The 15489-nt window shown below is 37.5% G+C and overlaps 1 protein-coding gene across 2 annotated transcripts in view; it reads right to left on the minus strand.

Moving 5' to 3' along the window:
• Nucleotides 1–2135: 2135 nt before the first annotated feature.
• Nucleotides 2136–15489, minus strand: part of opn7b (opsin 7, group member b) — a 52942-nt gene continuing 39588 nt past the window's right edge. For both annotated transcript variants that reach the window (XM_077551832.1, XM_077551829.1), the window contains exons 5-6: nucleotides 5362–5696; nucleotides 2136–4048 (exon numbers count right to left, since the gene is read on the minus strand). In XM_077551832.1, the coding sequence (XP_077407958.1) occupies nucleotides 3554–4048; nucleotides 5362–5696 (830 nt within the window). In that variant the 3' untranslated portion in view covers nucleotides 2136–3553. The remainder of the gene's footprint in view (nucleotides 4049–5361; nucleotides 5697–15489) is intronic.

The raw sequence follows: 15489 nt of genomic DNA on the forward strand, positions 1-15489 counted from the left end.
TGAATGATACACGTAAAATGCGTCTTGAATTCCTCTGATCATTTGTGAACATTTTCTCCTTTATCTCAGTCTTTCTGAATCCTACATTTTTTTCACATAACTTACTTGGTTGTTTTAAACTAGAAGTGTTTCTGGCTGTGACCTTAGATCACATGAAGTTAGAAGCCGCATGAGCTTGTGAGAATTTAGTAGGAAATTGCTCAAGAAGTGAGGCACTGTACTAGACTTTACAAGTGCTTAGGGAATACTCTTTTTAAAAATGAACGGATATTTTTTATAAAGGCATTTTCAAGTATTCCTAAAACTGTCAATTTTGTACAACCACAGCTCTGTCAAACTGAGTTGCTTTGTAGAATAAATACATCACAAAAAGTACCAGACATATGATTCAAGCAAATACAACGGAGGGCAGCCAGTTTAGCTTAGAAAACAATCAATGACACTGTTTCTGTTATTATTTTGTTACAGATGTCTACCATAAATGTGCACTGGATCGACACCCAAGGAGGAAAGTAAAGCTATTTACTAAGTATTGAAAAAGCCATTGTAGGTCTCTGAAAGAAGCTCTTTTGTCCAGATGCTCTTCCTGAAGAGTTTAGCGCAGAGAGAGCAGTCAATAAAACAAATGATTCAATTACCACCTGAGACAGAAAAATGTCAAGTGGTTCTAAAGTTCAAGTCAAAACCTCGTGGAAACATCACAAAAGTGCAATCTCTCCTGAAAACAAGATCTCCTCCATAACAGTTATTTTTTTAGCTCCGATCTTAAGAGTTGTTATTGTCATGTTTCTTTTGATAATCGCTTACTGGCAGTTCTAATTTTAACTTATTATTGTTATAATTTAGCCATGGGAAATAAATTACTGCAAATCGCATGCGTGCATAGAAAGGCGATCTCTCTGTAACCTTGCCAGCAAGATGAATTCTCGTGGTATTTGTGATTTCACAAACTCAGGAGAATACATCTAGGACCGCTCCCGCTGATACATTTGCAGCCGACTTTTTTTAGGTCGGACCAATCAGGCGTTGTTTAGGGCGGGACAAAACCAATAAGTGCCGATGGCGAGGGGTAAACAAACAGACCTAACAGACCTAAATGGATGCAGCAATTAATTCTGTTCTCGTAAAATTACTCACCATTTCTTTGTTGAATTTGAACAGCAAGAGGCGCTTTGTGCATTTTTCGTGCAGATGTTCGTGCTTTCCCTTCCCCCCTCCCTAAGATGAGACGGAAGACGACATTTTCATGTGTTGCGTTAATTGGTCAAAACAAACGTGCAAGATGCCACTTTGTCTAATCAGCTGGAAGTATTGTACAGCACGTCCCTCTTTTTCCGAACAGATCTGCTGAGTGAAGTCCCAGATTGATAATGTGAAGAACTCCTTCGAGTGAATCACAATTATCAATCTGGCTTGCGGGGTTAATCTCTCTGTACCCTATATGATATATTTAAAAATACTTCTAATACAGCGCCTTTCAATAGTATTCACCCCCTTGGCTTTTAATAATATCCATTTACAACCCTGGATTAATTGATGGATCTGCACAAAATATTTAAAGTGATATAAAAACTACATTCAGTATATATATTATGGGTGTCAGGCAATTAAATTTTTTAATCGAAATTAATCGCATGACTTCAATAGTTAACTCGCGTTTAATCACAAATTTTACATTTGTTCTAAATGTACAATAATAGTTTTTTCCAAGTTTTCATGATCTTATTAACATAAAAGTGGAAAAAATGTTAATCTAATAGAAATATGGCTGCATCTTTTAGTCATTGACGCAGTAATTTCATAATAACTCATTAAATTTAGTTAAAATTAAAAAGATGTACTGTACTGTAAAAAAAAACATACACTGATTTGTGTTGAAATAACTTTTCTGCCACGAGATGGCATAATTGCATTTGTAAGACGGTGACACCTCTATCTAATCTTTAACATGAAGTAACTTGTGAAATTCAGCAAATTTTTTTAAATTGTAAAATACAACTTGACCCCAGTCTCTCTAAATTTTGATGTGGACGTGTCTGCTGCGTTGCAACTGGAATTCCCCCAGTACAGGCTTTCCAAGTGAGGGGCGGTCATTAATCGCGCACTAGCTTGCGTCAGCATGAATGGACATCCAGCAAATCATATTACATTTTAATATTTTTCAGAATACATTGTTAGAATTCTTAGTCCTGACAATTCTGTACATTTCTTCATTTATGTGAGTTCTTAATGAGGCATTTAATGAAAATTAGTATTGGTGATGCTGCACTAGCACCTTCTCATTTGGTGTTAGGGTTAACCCTAACCCATTGTTTGATTGTCTGACTTAAAAAAAAAAAAACTGCATTTGTAGGTATCTCTCACATTTTTGACAAGTATAAAAATAATAAATAAATAAAATAATAAAAAAAGAAATATCATCAAAGTTATGAAAAACAACATTTTGTTTAAAAAAAAAATGAAATGAATAAATAAGATATACCACAAATTCATCTTTAAAAGTTCCCACAGCTGCACAGTTGCTTTTTTTTTTTTTTTTTAGATGGGGCAGCTACCTGATTTCTTTGATGCCAAAATATTTTGGCATAAATCCCTCTTAAGCTCCTCATACTTGTCAGGTATGTTAATAAGAGCCAGTTCTCTCTTTTATCAACACTTTAAATCAAAGCTTTACATAATTTTTTGGGGCAAATGCAAATTATAGTGGGTGCATTGCTATTGGAAGAAATATTACTAAGATTATTATCAACTTTGCATTTTTTACCTTTTCACTCATATTTGTGATTCTTTCTAGAAAAGCAAACCACTAATTCTGTCAAAATGTTACTATTTACTACCTTTTGTCACAGTGTAAGATTTGTAGCTTATTTCAAGAGGTCATCTTTTAAGAAAGTGTACATTTTTGACCAGTTAATCTGATTGTGGCTATTTTGTATCCTGAGGTCATCCTACTGTCTACATAGAGAATGGAACGAATGTTGTGTCACAGTGTTTTCCTGGCGACAGCTAAGTGAAATCCAGCGGATGCTTGGCTGCTTCCATCAAATGACTTGGGCTGACACCTTAAAACCAAACAAAAATCCTCTTCTTTTTTTTTCTTTTTTTTTACATTAGTACAATGATGTCGTCTTCCAATTTGAGGCATGCATCAATAAATATCTAAACCAAACACAGCATCAAATACATTATTCATAATAAATATATTAAAGGTAGTTTCATAGAGAGCTCTTCCCTCTGAATCCTCATCATCATTTCCCGAGTCCTCTTAAAGTTGATCTGGAATCTGATCAGATCATTGCATGTTTACATTACCTGATTTGATTTTGATCTGCTTGCATGTTGGTTGTTGCATGACTGAAGCTGTGTTTTGGCAGTATCACCTATTTGAGGCATTATATAAGGTCTTTAAACTTTGGCCTTTCAAGTCCTGACGTGTTCTTGTCACCAGTGAATGTAGTTGTCACCAGTTGTAGTCAGTCTCTCATCCAATCAATGACTTGTCTTCCCACTTCCTCGCTTGACTTCGCAGTCGCTTCCTATGTGCGAGTTCAGCCTAGAGGAAGTCACTCTGCTGCTCATTGGAGAGTTGACTGACCGCCACTTCGCCATGTTGCGACCCCTGGAGCATCGCGGCAGTCTGCTGAGGGCCGTAGTCCATACAGTTGTCCCTCGGAGTCGTGATCTCCGGACAAGGGCAATGTCTGCACGTGCCGTGGTTCTCCAGTAGTCCGTTGGAAAACTGCGAGTTACACTCTTCTTTGTGATGAGGTTGCCTGCACGTTCCCTTCTGCGTGGAGTTGTGCTGACACAAACACCCGCAGAGTGACCTTCTGCACAAGGCTACATCCCGACAGAGGGACTTGCGGAAGTTGGGCTTAAAAACCAGATAGACAATCGGGTTGTAAAGTGTAGAGGACTTGGCGAAGATAGCGGCCAGTGCAAAAGCCATAGGTGGGACTTTGGAGGGGTTACCAAACGCTGCCCACATGGACACAATCGCATATGGACTCCATGCTGTCAGGAAACCGATGCAAACTGCTACCGACAGCTAAAAACAAAGCAAAAAAAACATGCCAGTAGACAAAAATGTACATACACTACTCACTACTCATAAAAGGTTCGGGATTTTTGATTTTTGAATGAAATGTCAGGATGAACCTAAAATGTACTACAACAACCTCTACAGGTAAACCTTATTTGATTGTCTCTAAATTGGAATGCTGCACAGCAAAATCACCAGTGTGAGATTAACAAAAAGTGTTAAATCTAACATTAGAAAAGTGTTTATATGTGTCCACACCAATGAGTGTAAATCTGCCACTTTTCAAAGTGTTACTTTTTTCACACTTAACCAGGTTTACTCCAACACTGTGTAGTGTTAAAAAATACACATGAAAACACTGAGTAGTGTTGAAAGTACTAATGTCAGTGTTAAACATTGAATTCTGTCAAACTACAGTTAACTCTGGTGTTAAAACACTTATGAGTGTATTGCACTAGTGTCAGTGTTAAAAATGTTAACTCAAACTACACTTTACTCTGGTAAACAGTACTTTATATAGTGTTTTTTTCTCCTTACAAGTCCCTCAAAGCGCTATACATTTTGACTACTGATGACACGGCATCAGGAGCAACTTGGGGGTTCAGTATCTTGCTCAAGGATACTTTACTGGTTTGGGATCGAACCCACACTCTAATTGTTGTGAGACGACTACTCTACCACTGATCCACGCCAACCTGACATAAACAACTGGATGCATCGCTATTGAAATGTTGAAAAGTGCGCTGGAAATTTGGAAAGTTTCTCCTTCGTCGGTTGTGGTCAATTTAGCACTCAAGGTAGTGCTATTCACGTTACACCCAACATCCACCCCAGCCCCTTAAGGAAATTTAAACTGACAGTGTTAAAATAACACTGCATATTTGATCGAACACTGAAAATTTAACACTGACCGATTTGCTGTGTACGTTTACATGCCGTCAATGTTCGGGTTGAGGTAAAAATTCCGGGTTCTGAAACATTTGGTATACCGTTTACCTGTGTGTGATAATGTTAAGATGTCATTTCTGCTTCTTACTTTCCATTGTGAATAAATGGCATTGTATTCATGTCATTCACCACACTAATAAAGTAATGGGTTTCCTCTTTGCTCCAAAAGTGTTTTGAACAGAACACAAACCAATGTTCATTTCAACGGAGGTAACCCGATCGCATTTGTATAACCAAATATTCGGGTTAGGAAAGGGATAACTCAGGGGTATTTTTCGGGTTTTGAAAAGTCTCCCGAAAGTTCATTATCCCAAACTTGTTATGAGTAATGTATGTGTAGCGTAAAAACCTAATGAGTGATGGAATCATACCTTAATAATAAGTGCATGTGCATTGGTGATCTTGTTCTGAGGAGACATGTGCTGCTGCACTGCCTGGCGGGAGCCACGGACGGTCAACAGGATGAACACGTAGGACAGAAAGATGACCGTGCAGGGAACAATGTAGCAGAAGAAGAAGAGGGAGATGATGTAGCTCATAGCCAAAGAGTTCTGGCTGGGCGCGTGCCAGTCGATGCAGCACGCCGTACCGTACGGCTCGGGCCCGTATTGTCCCCAGCCCAGCAGCGGCCCCACGGCAAACACGCCGGCGTAGCACCAGACCCCGGCGACCAGCAGGCAGGCGTGGCAGTAGGAGAACTTGTTGCCTGAGGAAGAGCATAACAAAGGGTCGGATTGTAAAAACAAATCTCAAGGTCAGACGAACATAGCAGGGCAACCTGTCTTCTCAGCTGCCTTCTCACAGACGTGCGGCAAGGGGAACAGTATGTGCTTGTATAGGGACATGTATGACAGGATGTGGAGAGGACATCATAACAAACTCGTCATTTCAAGTTCAACGCGCAATGAATTAACTCTTAACAAAGATAACAATCAAAACATACTGCTCAAGTTTCATAATAGAAGATAAAGGGAATAAACAAATGACTGAAAGTTTAAAAAACAACAACTTTCTTTTATTAAATTATGCAACACTTTTAATGTATCCAACAGCAAATACTAGCATTCGCGGGAACATGCGAGTATCAATATGGGCAAAAAACGTACACACTGCTCAGAAAACACAGTTCACAAAAAAAATAAAAATAAATTCAAAGGACTTTCTGTTTAAAAACAAATATTGTTAACATTATCATTATTACAAATTGAAGACCCAGAAAAGTGAATTCAGAAATTTATTTCTAAAAACATTATGCAAGTTTGGAAATAATTGCTGAGAACAAAGGCTCAGAACTATATAGTAATTGTGAAGTCATTTTAGTTTTTCTGTTCTTTTTTTTTTTTTGTGGGGTGGCTATAACAGCAGCCAATCACGCACTTGGCATCCAGCATGAGTCGGGCAACCCCACCCCATTTATATGTACTGAGTGCCTTTGTTGGAATGGCTATCTGGTGCATTAAATAGTTACTTACTTACTTAAGAGTTACAAGTACTTTTCCTATTTCTACCACTGCAGCGTGCAGTTTGCTAGCGAGCTATCTCTAAATCCCAAAAATTCATCATACCTACTAGATCTCACAATTTACAGAACTCAATGTTGTTAGTCATCTTTGTGTTATGCGAGCTGCTGTAATATATTGGAACGTAAAGGACTGAGGGTCTTTAACTAGCAGAAAGTAGCCTATGTGTTTGTCATGTGGTGTGAGCCACAGGCTAAAAAAGGAGTGTTGTCATGTTTAATAAACAGTTGACTGTGCCTGAAGTGCCTCCATTGTGTGGACCATCACACCAAGAGAGGTGGTGACGCAGCAAAGTAGCCTGCCGACGGTTCACCGGCCGAGTTCAAAGAACCCCGGAAGTCAGTTAGCTCGTGAGCTAGCTGATAGCTAACACCTCTGCAATGACTATATGACTTGGATGCCCACAGTGTCAGAGCTAAAACTGGGGCTTGTTAGAGGCCTTTTAATAACTGCATAGGTAACTTGAGCTAGGTCGTTGTGTCTCCGTGACCTGTCCTGGCTTGGCGTCTTCCTATCTATCTGCACTATGGCGCACTTATCTAGTTGAAACCAGTTAAGACCATCGGGTCACACATTTTCACACGGACCATTTTGGAAAAATTAGACCTTCTTCCACATATTAAAAGAAAAAGGCTCCATAACTGTGTACTTATTGTTTCTGGCATCCACTAAATAGTCCAAATGAGAATAGACAGTCTATGGTTGTAAATGTTAGTATAATATCGCAAGCATTAAAGATAAAATAACCGGTCAGGGGTTCATTCGGAATCTTTCAAGCTTGATTTTTCACAATTTGGAAGCCTCATTTATATATTTGGCATTTTGTGTTTATGTTGCCTCAAATTGGACTCCGGCTTTTCTGTGTTCTCCCTGTGATTGTGCTCAAATTTCCACACATACAGTTAGAGTTATTGAAGACGCTACATCATCTATAGTGACTGTTGTGCAGAAAACAAATGGAACAGAAGTGTGAATGCTTTTAAATCCAGCTTGGAAACTCTTTTTTCCCCTCATTCTTTTAATTAGGTCTTTTAAGCATCTTTAATAATTAATTTCACTGAATGGTCTTTTAGTAATTTTTTGTAATTTTCTTGACCAAAATCAGCTAGGATAGGATCCAGATCACACCTGCAACTCGAAAGAGGATAAGCAGTTTAGAAAATGGGTGGATCAATAAAACCAAGATTACCCAACCACATGATGGTAAAGTGCGGCAAAGTACAGAGAAAGAAATTACAGCATTTTCAGTTTCAGGTTGTGAAATGAACTAGATTTTTTTTTTTTTTTTGTCAATGGAAAACTTTCTTCAGGCATTACAAAGGTCGTCCTTAACTCGTAAATTGTGGGTTCAATCTCTCAATGTCAGTTCCTATGTGACAAGGTAGAATGTTCTTTGATTTCTGATTGCAACTGAACTCCCACTTGCTTCTGGTGAGCTCATTCTGTGAATGAAATGTTTTTTTTTTCTTTAATGACTGTAAACTGTGTAAATCTATTCATCATTGTATGTGGCTGCATGAATGAGGTGTTAAACAGTGCTTTGTGTACCTTGAAGGTAGAAAAGTGATAAACAAAAGAAACACTTGACGGTAGAAAAGTGCTATACAAATAAAACATTTAAATGAACCATTTAATTTCATAAACTTAATGTAGTGATTGATTTTTATGCAGTTTCCCACCAAATTTTCATGGGAAAATGTAGCCTAAATGCTGTTTGTGACTCAATAAGGCTAAGGCTCAATACTATAATGACTATTTGGCATGTATTTATGAATACATTGAAGTGCTTAGTGTGACTTCAGCCACATGAGTGATCACATGAACCACATGTAGAGTTAGCAATATTCTTAATTCCAGGAATCCAAAGGCTCCCATCTGCATGTAAGGAGACTATTTGTCACATGCAGTTGTGAGGTGTTTGTTCACTACACACATAGGAAACGATTGTATGACATTGTAATAAAATAGATACACTACTTGTGGTACGATTAAAAACCTCTGAATGTCATCCTGATAATGATAAAACATTTTGTATTTTCTAGGCTAATGCAGTAATGAAAAAAAATGTTTGTGTGTGAGTTCCCCTCCATGCACTTCCATTCATATTAGTGTGGTTACAGTTATGGATGTGAAATGATCCATAAGAAATACCAGAGCAGCCCAATGACTAATTGATTCTGGTGATTGCATCATCAGTGCAGAGGGGAACACTGCAAGCCTTATCTGCAACACCACCAAGCTTCTTCAGCTGCATGTCAGCCCCTTTTACGGTCCAAACTAAGGGTGGGGGTGGCTGGTTAAGCCCTGTGGCGTACAATGCACTGTCGTGTTTGTGTGAGTGTGTGCGTGTATGTGTGTCAGGCTGCGTGTGTGTGCTCGTCCTTATACATCTTTTATCTGATGTCAAGCATCCCTTCACTGATTAAACCATCTCAGCAGCACATTAAAATTTCAACCTGGGCTTGTATTACACAGAGCTGATTAACCCTTAAATGGCAGGACTAAAAAATCCTCATTGAAATTGTTTTCCTCCTGGCATTTCCTGGTTATTAGAGATACAAATAACAAAAAAAACATGACAAATAAAAAATAAACTAAAATTTTAGTTTTCGTAAACCTGTGCAAAACGGCATCACTGGCCAAAACAAGACAAAATTCGTTTTAGGTACAAAGTCATATGGAATCTTTTTGGGGAATATTTATCGGCAATTTCAAAATAAATTTTCAGATCAAGCATGCTCAATTGGCCACAAACAATAAAGAGGAAAAGAAAGTTGTCGTAAAACATATACATGATGACCACTGTGTCAGGATTCAAACACCATGTGGTGTTCTTCTTTTGTTGTTGTTTTGTTTGACAAATAGCTGTTAGTAGACAAGAGACATTGAACCCTCATATAACCAGTATGAGGGTGCCGGGATCATCCGTGTCAGGGTCACAGCGTGTATGTTGTAATTCACGTTTGCTACAAGCTAAGTTTGAAAGTAAACAACTGTAGTTTACTAACAGCTGGAAGTTCGTCTGTTGTCAAGCGACACACGTGAAGAAATAGTTCAATGCTTCAGTCCCATTCTGGTCATCTCTTTTGCTTTTATGCTGAGCGCAAGTTTGCCTGTCTGTGAAAATAGAGCCCACAGACTCTCATGACACGGGCCTTTATTTTCGTGTCTTATTGTTTTTAAATGATGCTATTTTCAATTGCCTTTGTTTTGTGAATGATTTTTCTTCATCACCAGTGCGTTGTTGTTGTTTTTTAAATGCTCTCTAAATAAAATGGAGTTGAGCACACTTTATGCAGCATCCAGTCAGTACATGATGGATTTGTCTCTTCAAATGAAAACTTTCCTAGCTTTTACTTTCCCAGCCAGTTCCACTTAACATCACACGAAAAATTCTGTATTGATTATGTTGTCAGTAAGCTACAAACTCCTCTCCTTTCCATCGACCCATTTTGATTAAAACCTCTCAAAAGAAACACATGGCAGGATGAGTCCATCAAGCAGGGCGGCCTCTGACTCATCCCTCTCACATCTTTTGTTTTTCGGGCTTTGATCCAGCTCTCACGAGTCAATCAACAGTCTTAGATCTAATCAAAAGCGCAAGATGTGTTTGAAAGTCAACTATCCTGTTCATCATTAGGTATCAACAATAACAGGTGTCTATTAACAATAACAAAACTAGCTTAAGGTAGCTTTTCTGGCCTTGATAAAAGAAGCAGTAAAAGTAGCAGCGAAGGAGTCTTTATCTTGCCCTCAATCGTCATTACGTCTTATCAGCATTATAAATGCAATAGGTGTTCATCGCTAGGTAGGCAAGGTAAGGCGACTTTCTTTATATAGCACATTTCATACACAAAGTAACTAAATTTGCATCACTTAAAAGTGCAACACCTAAAAGCATTAACAAACACAACAGCAGAAGACATTCGCAAAGCAAAGTGAACAAAAGTAGCTTATTAAAATTCATAAAGAAATTTACATTGACAACATTTAAACATATTTACAAACAAACAATTTCAAGATATTTAAAAGCAAAGGAAAGCAATAAACTAAAACACTGTAAAGTGAAATAGATATGAAGACCTTAATCAAAGTTATTGGAGAAAAGCATAGTCCTTGATTTAAAAGATCTTTAACTTGGGGCTGACTTCACTTCTGTTGGCAACTTATCCATTTGCATGCAGCATAACAGCTAAAAGGCTATTCACCGTGTTCACATTGAACTCTGGGCTCCACTAATTGACCTGAGTCTGCAGACTGTAGAGCTATACTTGATTTATCGACGAGTAGCAACATATTAAAAATCTTTTCTACAGCTTGTAATACTGGATGACACAAGGTAAAAGAAGACATCGCAACAATGGTTGTTTTAACGTACTTTACAAGTGAAGTTGAGAATGGGCGCTTGAATACAGTTGCTGTGGTATTCCTTCAAATGGCTACTGAAAATGCATCCATCATATTCGGCAAGATTGAATGGGTGTCAATGATGAATGCAGTTTTTAAGGTTTCTGCATGTTTTGTTGGTTTATCAGATGCACTTTGTAGCATCTGATCATTTTAAACGTGGAGCAAAGAAAAGCCAGCAGCAATCCCCTTTTATCTACCTTTATCCGTGGATTAATTGGTCAATACGTTGCTACAAACACTTTGAGGATGAACTTTGATGTTGCCTATTGACTGATGGGATTATTATGCAGACCTTTTACTGGAGCTCAACTAAAGCAAATAATGTTCTCATTATTTAGAATTAACCAAACATTTGACTGAAGCACACTTTTAATCTGATAGTGATCAAATGTTAATTGTATTTTTATGCTCATTGATGTTGGTCTGTAATCTCCCCTTTCACTCTTCTCCTTAGTGTGGAAACGAGACTCTGCAACACATCTTGACTAAAAACACGAGAAAAAACAATAACTAATTGGCTCCTGATCAGAAAATGGCTCTTGTTCATTTGGAAGAATTTACTCTAAGAACCGGATCATTAGCGACCAACACGTCACTTATGGCAACACAGACTAGATTTAAAATAACAAAGTTTTTTAATTAAACTTTTTTTTTGTTTGCCACATTCATCTTCATTAAAAAAATGATGAGAACTGTTTTTGAAAAGTTGAAATTAATAAATTTCACAAAATATTAATTTGATCACCTCTATAAATAAATAACCATCTTCAAAACACGAAAAAAAGAAAGAACATCACATAAAAACATTTCTCATTCTGAACGTATAACCGAGTCCACCTGAACACACATTTCTAATTTAATTAAACCTCTGTCTGTTTTCCTTGAAACAGTCTCGTGCAAGTATATATGACGGCAATCACTTTGTAATAATTCCAAATGTGAAAAATGAAACTTGTGTCAGCAGTCTGCAGATACTATCATGGTTTTTGCCCTTCAGTTACAATGAACATAAACCTTCACATTATTGTGTCATCAAAGTATAAACACTTCCTTCCTTTCTCATGCATGTTCAGCTTTCCATAGAAACAGCCTATATTATCTTCCACACACAAACAAAACCCCACTAATTTGGCAGACCACTAATTCGTCACATTTGTCATGCCTGAGCGTTCACCTGCAAAGAGAAGTCGTTTTGTTTATTAGGATCCCTTTCTTTTTTCCCTGTTGTGGATTCCAGAAGAGTCTCTGATATGGACTAAAGCAATTGTCCAGTGCAACAGAATAAAGGGAGGTCTGCAGGTTTGATCCTTGACTGGAACCTTTCAGTATCCCAAAAATGTGTAAATTGTCAGTCGACGTGAATGTGAGAGTGAATTTTGTCATGTGACTGGTGATCATTCCAGAATGCACACTAGGTGCTGCATTCTCGGATCAGAGGTTTAAGCGGTGCTTAGTTCCTGGCCAGGCAAGATAAATTTCACAGTTTCAAACATTTTAACGCAATTTCCATGAAAGAGACGCATAACGTTTTTGGGGAAAGTCTGTGACTAAACCATCCAATCTGAAGTAATTTGAATGTTGAGCCACAGTAAAAGAGGAATGGATTGGATTTATCAAACCAACATATTGCAACCTGTCTCATTTCTGCAGGGAAGAGAACTCATTCTTGGAAAGCAGCACTACTGCATAACTTTTTTTTTTTTTTGTAGGAGTAAACCAGCCAACTATAGCGACTACACAATCTGTAAAACCCATTAACAGAAATTGACTTTTGTGAATGCTTTGAATACTAATATTGAAAATAGGGCTAGACTGATAATCAGCAAGGGCGATATTGGGCGTTTTAATAATCGGTATCGGCCATTTAAAAAAAAAAAAGTTTTTATCTGATGGCCGATAAGGTAAATCTAAAACTATTTTAGGGAACCTTTTATTTACTAAAAAGAGATGCGTTTAACCCTGGGAACCTTCTGAACCATTTGTTTTTGTTCGATATTAAAACAAAGAAATATGAAAGTTTAAGATTTCAGGTATTTTTAAATTTTGGAAAACATATTTACTGTAGAAAGAAAACTATAGAGACCTATAGTAGTTACTTGTTTAAGTGTCCATTTAACCTTTTAAGACATACTGATAACCTTGGGAGCTCCCTGAACATTTTGTTGGAAATTTAAAAGTATGTCTTTTGTCTAAAATATATATATATATTTTTAAACCTCTACATTTTGAAAAGTCTGAAAATGTGTTCAATAAACATGCTTTAAGACATTACAACAAAGTCAAGATTGGCATTTGTATTTAAAATTGTTTTGATGCTTATATTTTTATTCCCCCTTTTTACGGGAAATTAATATCGGCTCCAAATATCGGCTATCGACCTCCTTGACTACTAACAATCAGCATAGGTATCGGCCCTGAAAAAAACATATCGGTCTGTCTCTAATAAAAAATCCTCTCTTTGCTCCTCCCTCTCACTGTGTTCTAATAGGAGTTCTAATGTTAATTGTCATCCAGTCAGTTAGCTTGTCAGTAGCACCTTGACTATAATATTGAAACATGTACATGACACAACATTTGGATGCGCTCATTCTAATTTAAACAGAGGACACTGACGCTGTCTCTGACCACCTGAAATGTTTCCAACTGGACAAAAAGCTTCATGGTAACTCCTAGCTGACAACAGAAAGGGGAGTAAATCTCTCAGATTTGACGGGTTCAGTGATTCAATTTAGGGATACTTCAGCATCCCACAAAAAAGCTCTGATGTGCAACATCTCGTGCACTGAATTAAATAGGCTAGGCTCCATTGCTCAATGGACAATGCCACTTATTTCAACTATCGCCTTCTGTCTTTAATACTTATCTGCATGAAGACAGAAACACTGAAATAGAGTGACATAATGTTTCACAGTACATGTAAATCAGGATGAATTTATCTATTGGCCTGACCCTGTTTTGCAATTTAGTGTATTGTAGGTGTTAACGGAACAGTTTGTTAAGTGCATAAAGTAATGTTGGAACAAAAGGGCAGCTTTGCTTAGTGGATTGTTGGTAGACGACTTGCTTTTTGTACATAGTTCTTGGTGCATTAGTGATGAGGGCATAATTGCTTGTGCTCATTTGCATTTCAGACCGTTTTATTTGTGAGTCTTACAGTCAGAGTGGTGTGTTCTGCATTATAGATGTGTTTCTGGGTGTGTGTGGGAGTGGGGTCGGGGGGCTTCAAAAAGGGTCCTCCTAAAATGTGGCCTTGACTTCAATGACACAACTGGAGCTGAAAGGGACCCCAGAATCTACTTGGAGGCAGAAGTGCCAACTTTTAAAAACTCACTGCAGTTGCATTGGGTAAAGCCTGAATTTCTCTGCAGCCTCAAAGTTTAAACGTCCCTCTAAAACATCCCATGTTGGAAGCCTCTTAAGTTTTCAAAATGTGAACAGCATGATGCAGAGGACTCTTTAAATATGAATATTGAAAACTGGCATATTTATTTGTCAATTGTTGGATTAAACACCTGTTGTGAATGTTGTCATTCAGGTCCTTGTTAGAGAACAGCAAGTATACTAAAACACTGAAAAGTTGGACAAAAAATAGACAAGGTCAAATTTAAGCTTCCCTGTAACGGTTACAGTGTATCTTAGATTTATTGGAAAATCTCACCCAAAAGCACAATACAGTATGCCTAACTTTTTCTCAGTAGTGGATGTCAACCTGCCTCAGATAAAATAATTTATTATTTACAAAGACCAAGACAGATCATTTCAGAATATTGATGCTTGCCAATCTAGCACATAGAAACTGTTGTCACATTTGTATTCTCTGTTTGTATTTTCTGGTTGCTTTTCTGGTTTTCTATAGCGCTTTTATACTTTTAGACCTGCATTAGTGTGTTAGTTTTGTTTTGAATCAACATTTAATTGTGTTTGTGGTGAGTGAGTTTAAAAGAGTCGTTTGCCAGAGGCAGGCTTGGGTTAGGTTCAGCGCTAGGTTGTGTAAAACTCACACTTGTCAGATTTGAGTTGGGCATTACCAGTTTTGAACACTTTCATGTTTTCAAACATGAAAATGATCTGGACTGGTGAAGGATAAACTAAAATGAATAGTTTTCTCGAAGGTAGCTGTAATTCTTTCAAGTTTGAGGGTACTTTGAAATATGCATAAGCGGTTGTCTTATTTGAACTTGCTCAAGAATTGATGTTCTATTTTTCAAATAAACATTCCACTAAGAACAAAAAAAAGCAACATTTTTGAATGTCGATTGAAGAGATGAGCTTTCCCATAGTGTCTACAGAATTAGAAGCTTAGCTGCTGCTTATTTGACAGCAAAACTAAAAGAGGTCCGAACATATAAAATCCCACCCATACTTGCAAGAACATAAATACATCAACTCTCAGCGTGGAACAATATGTGGGATGCATTTGTTCCACCAAAATATATTAAATGGCCTCATTAAAATAGCCAATATTCAATGTTCTCCCTTTTACAGCCTCTTTGACTCATACCTCTGTAACAGTTTTATTGCCAAATATACACCACACTAAAAGAAAACAGTAAAGACAGTAAACCTTTA

The sequence above is a fragment of the Vanacampus margaritifer genome, chromosome 1 (genome assembly GCF_051991255.1).
Source record: "Vanacampus margaritifer isolate UIUO_Vmar chromosome 1, RoL_Vmar_1.0, whole genome shotgun sequence".
Taxonomy (NCBI): domain Eukaryota; kingdom Metazoa; phylum Chordata; class Actinopteri; order Syngnathiformes; family Syngnathidae; genus Vanacampus; species Vanacampus margaritifer.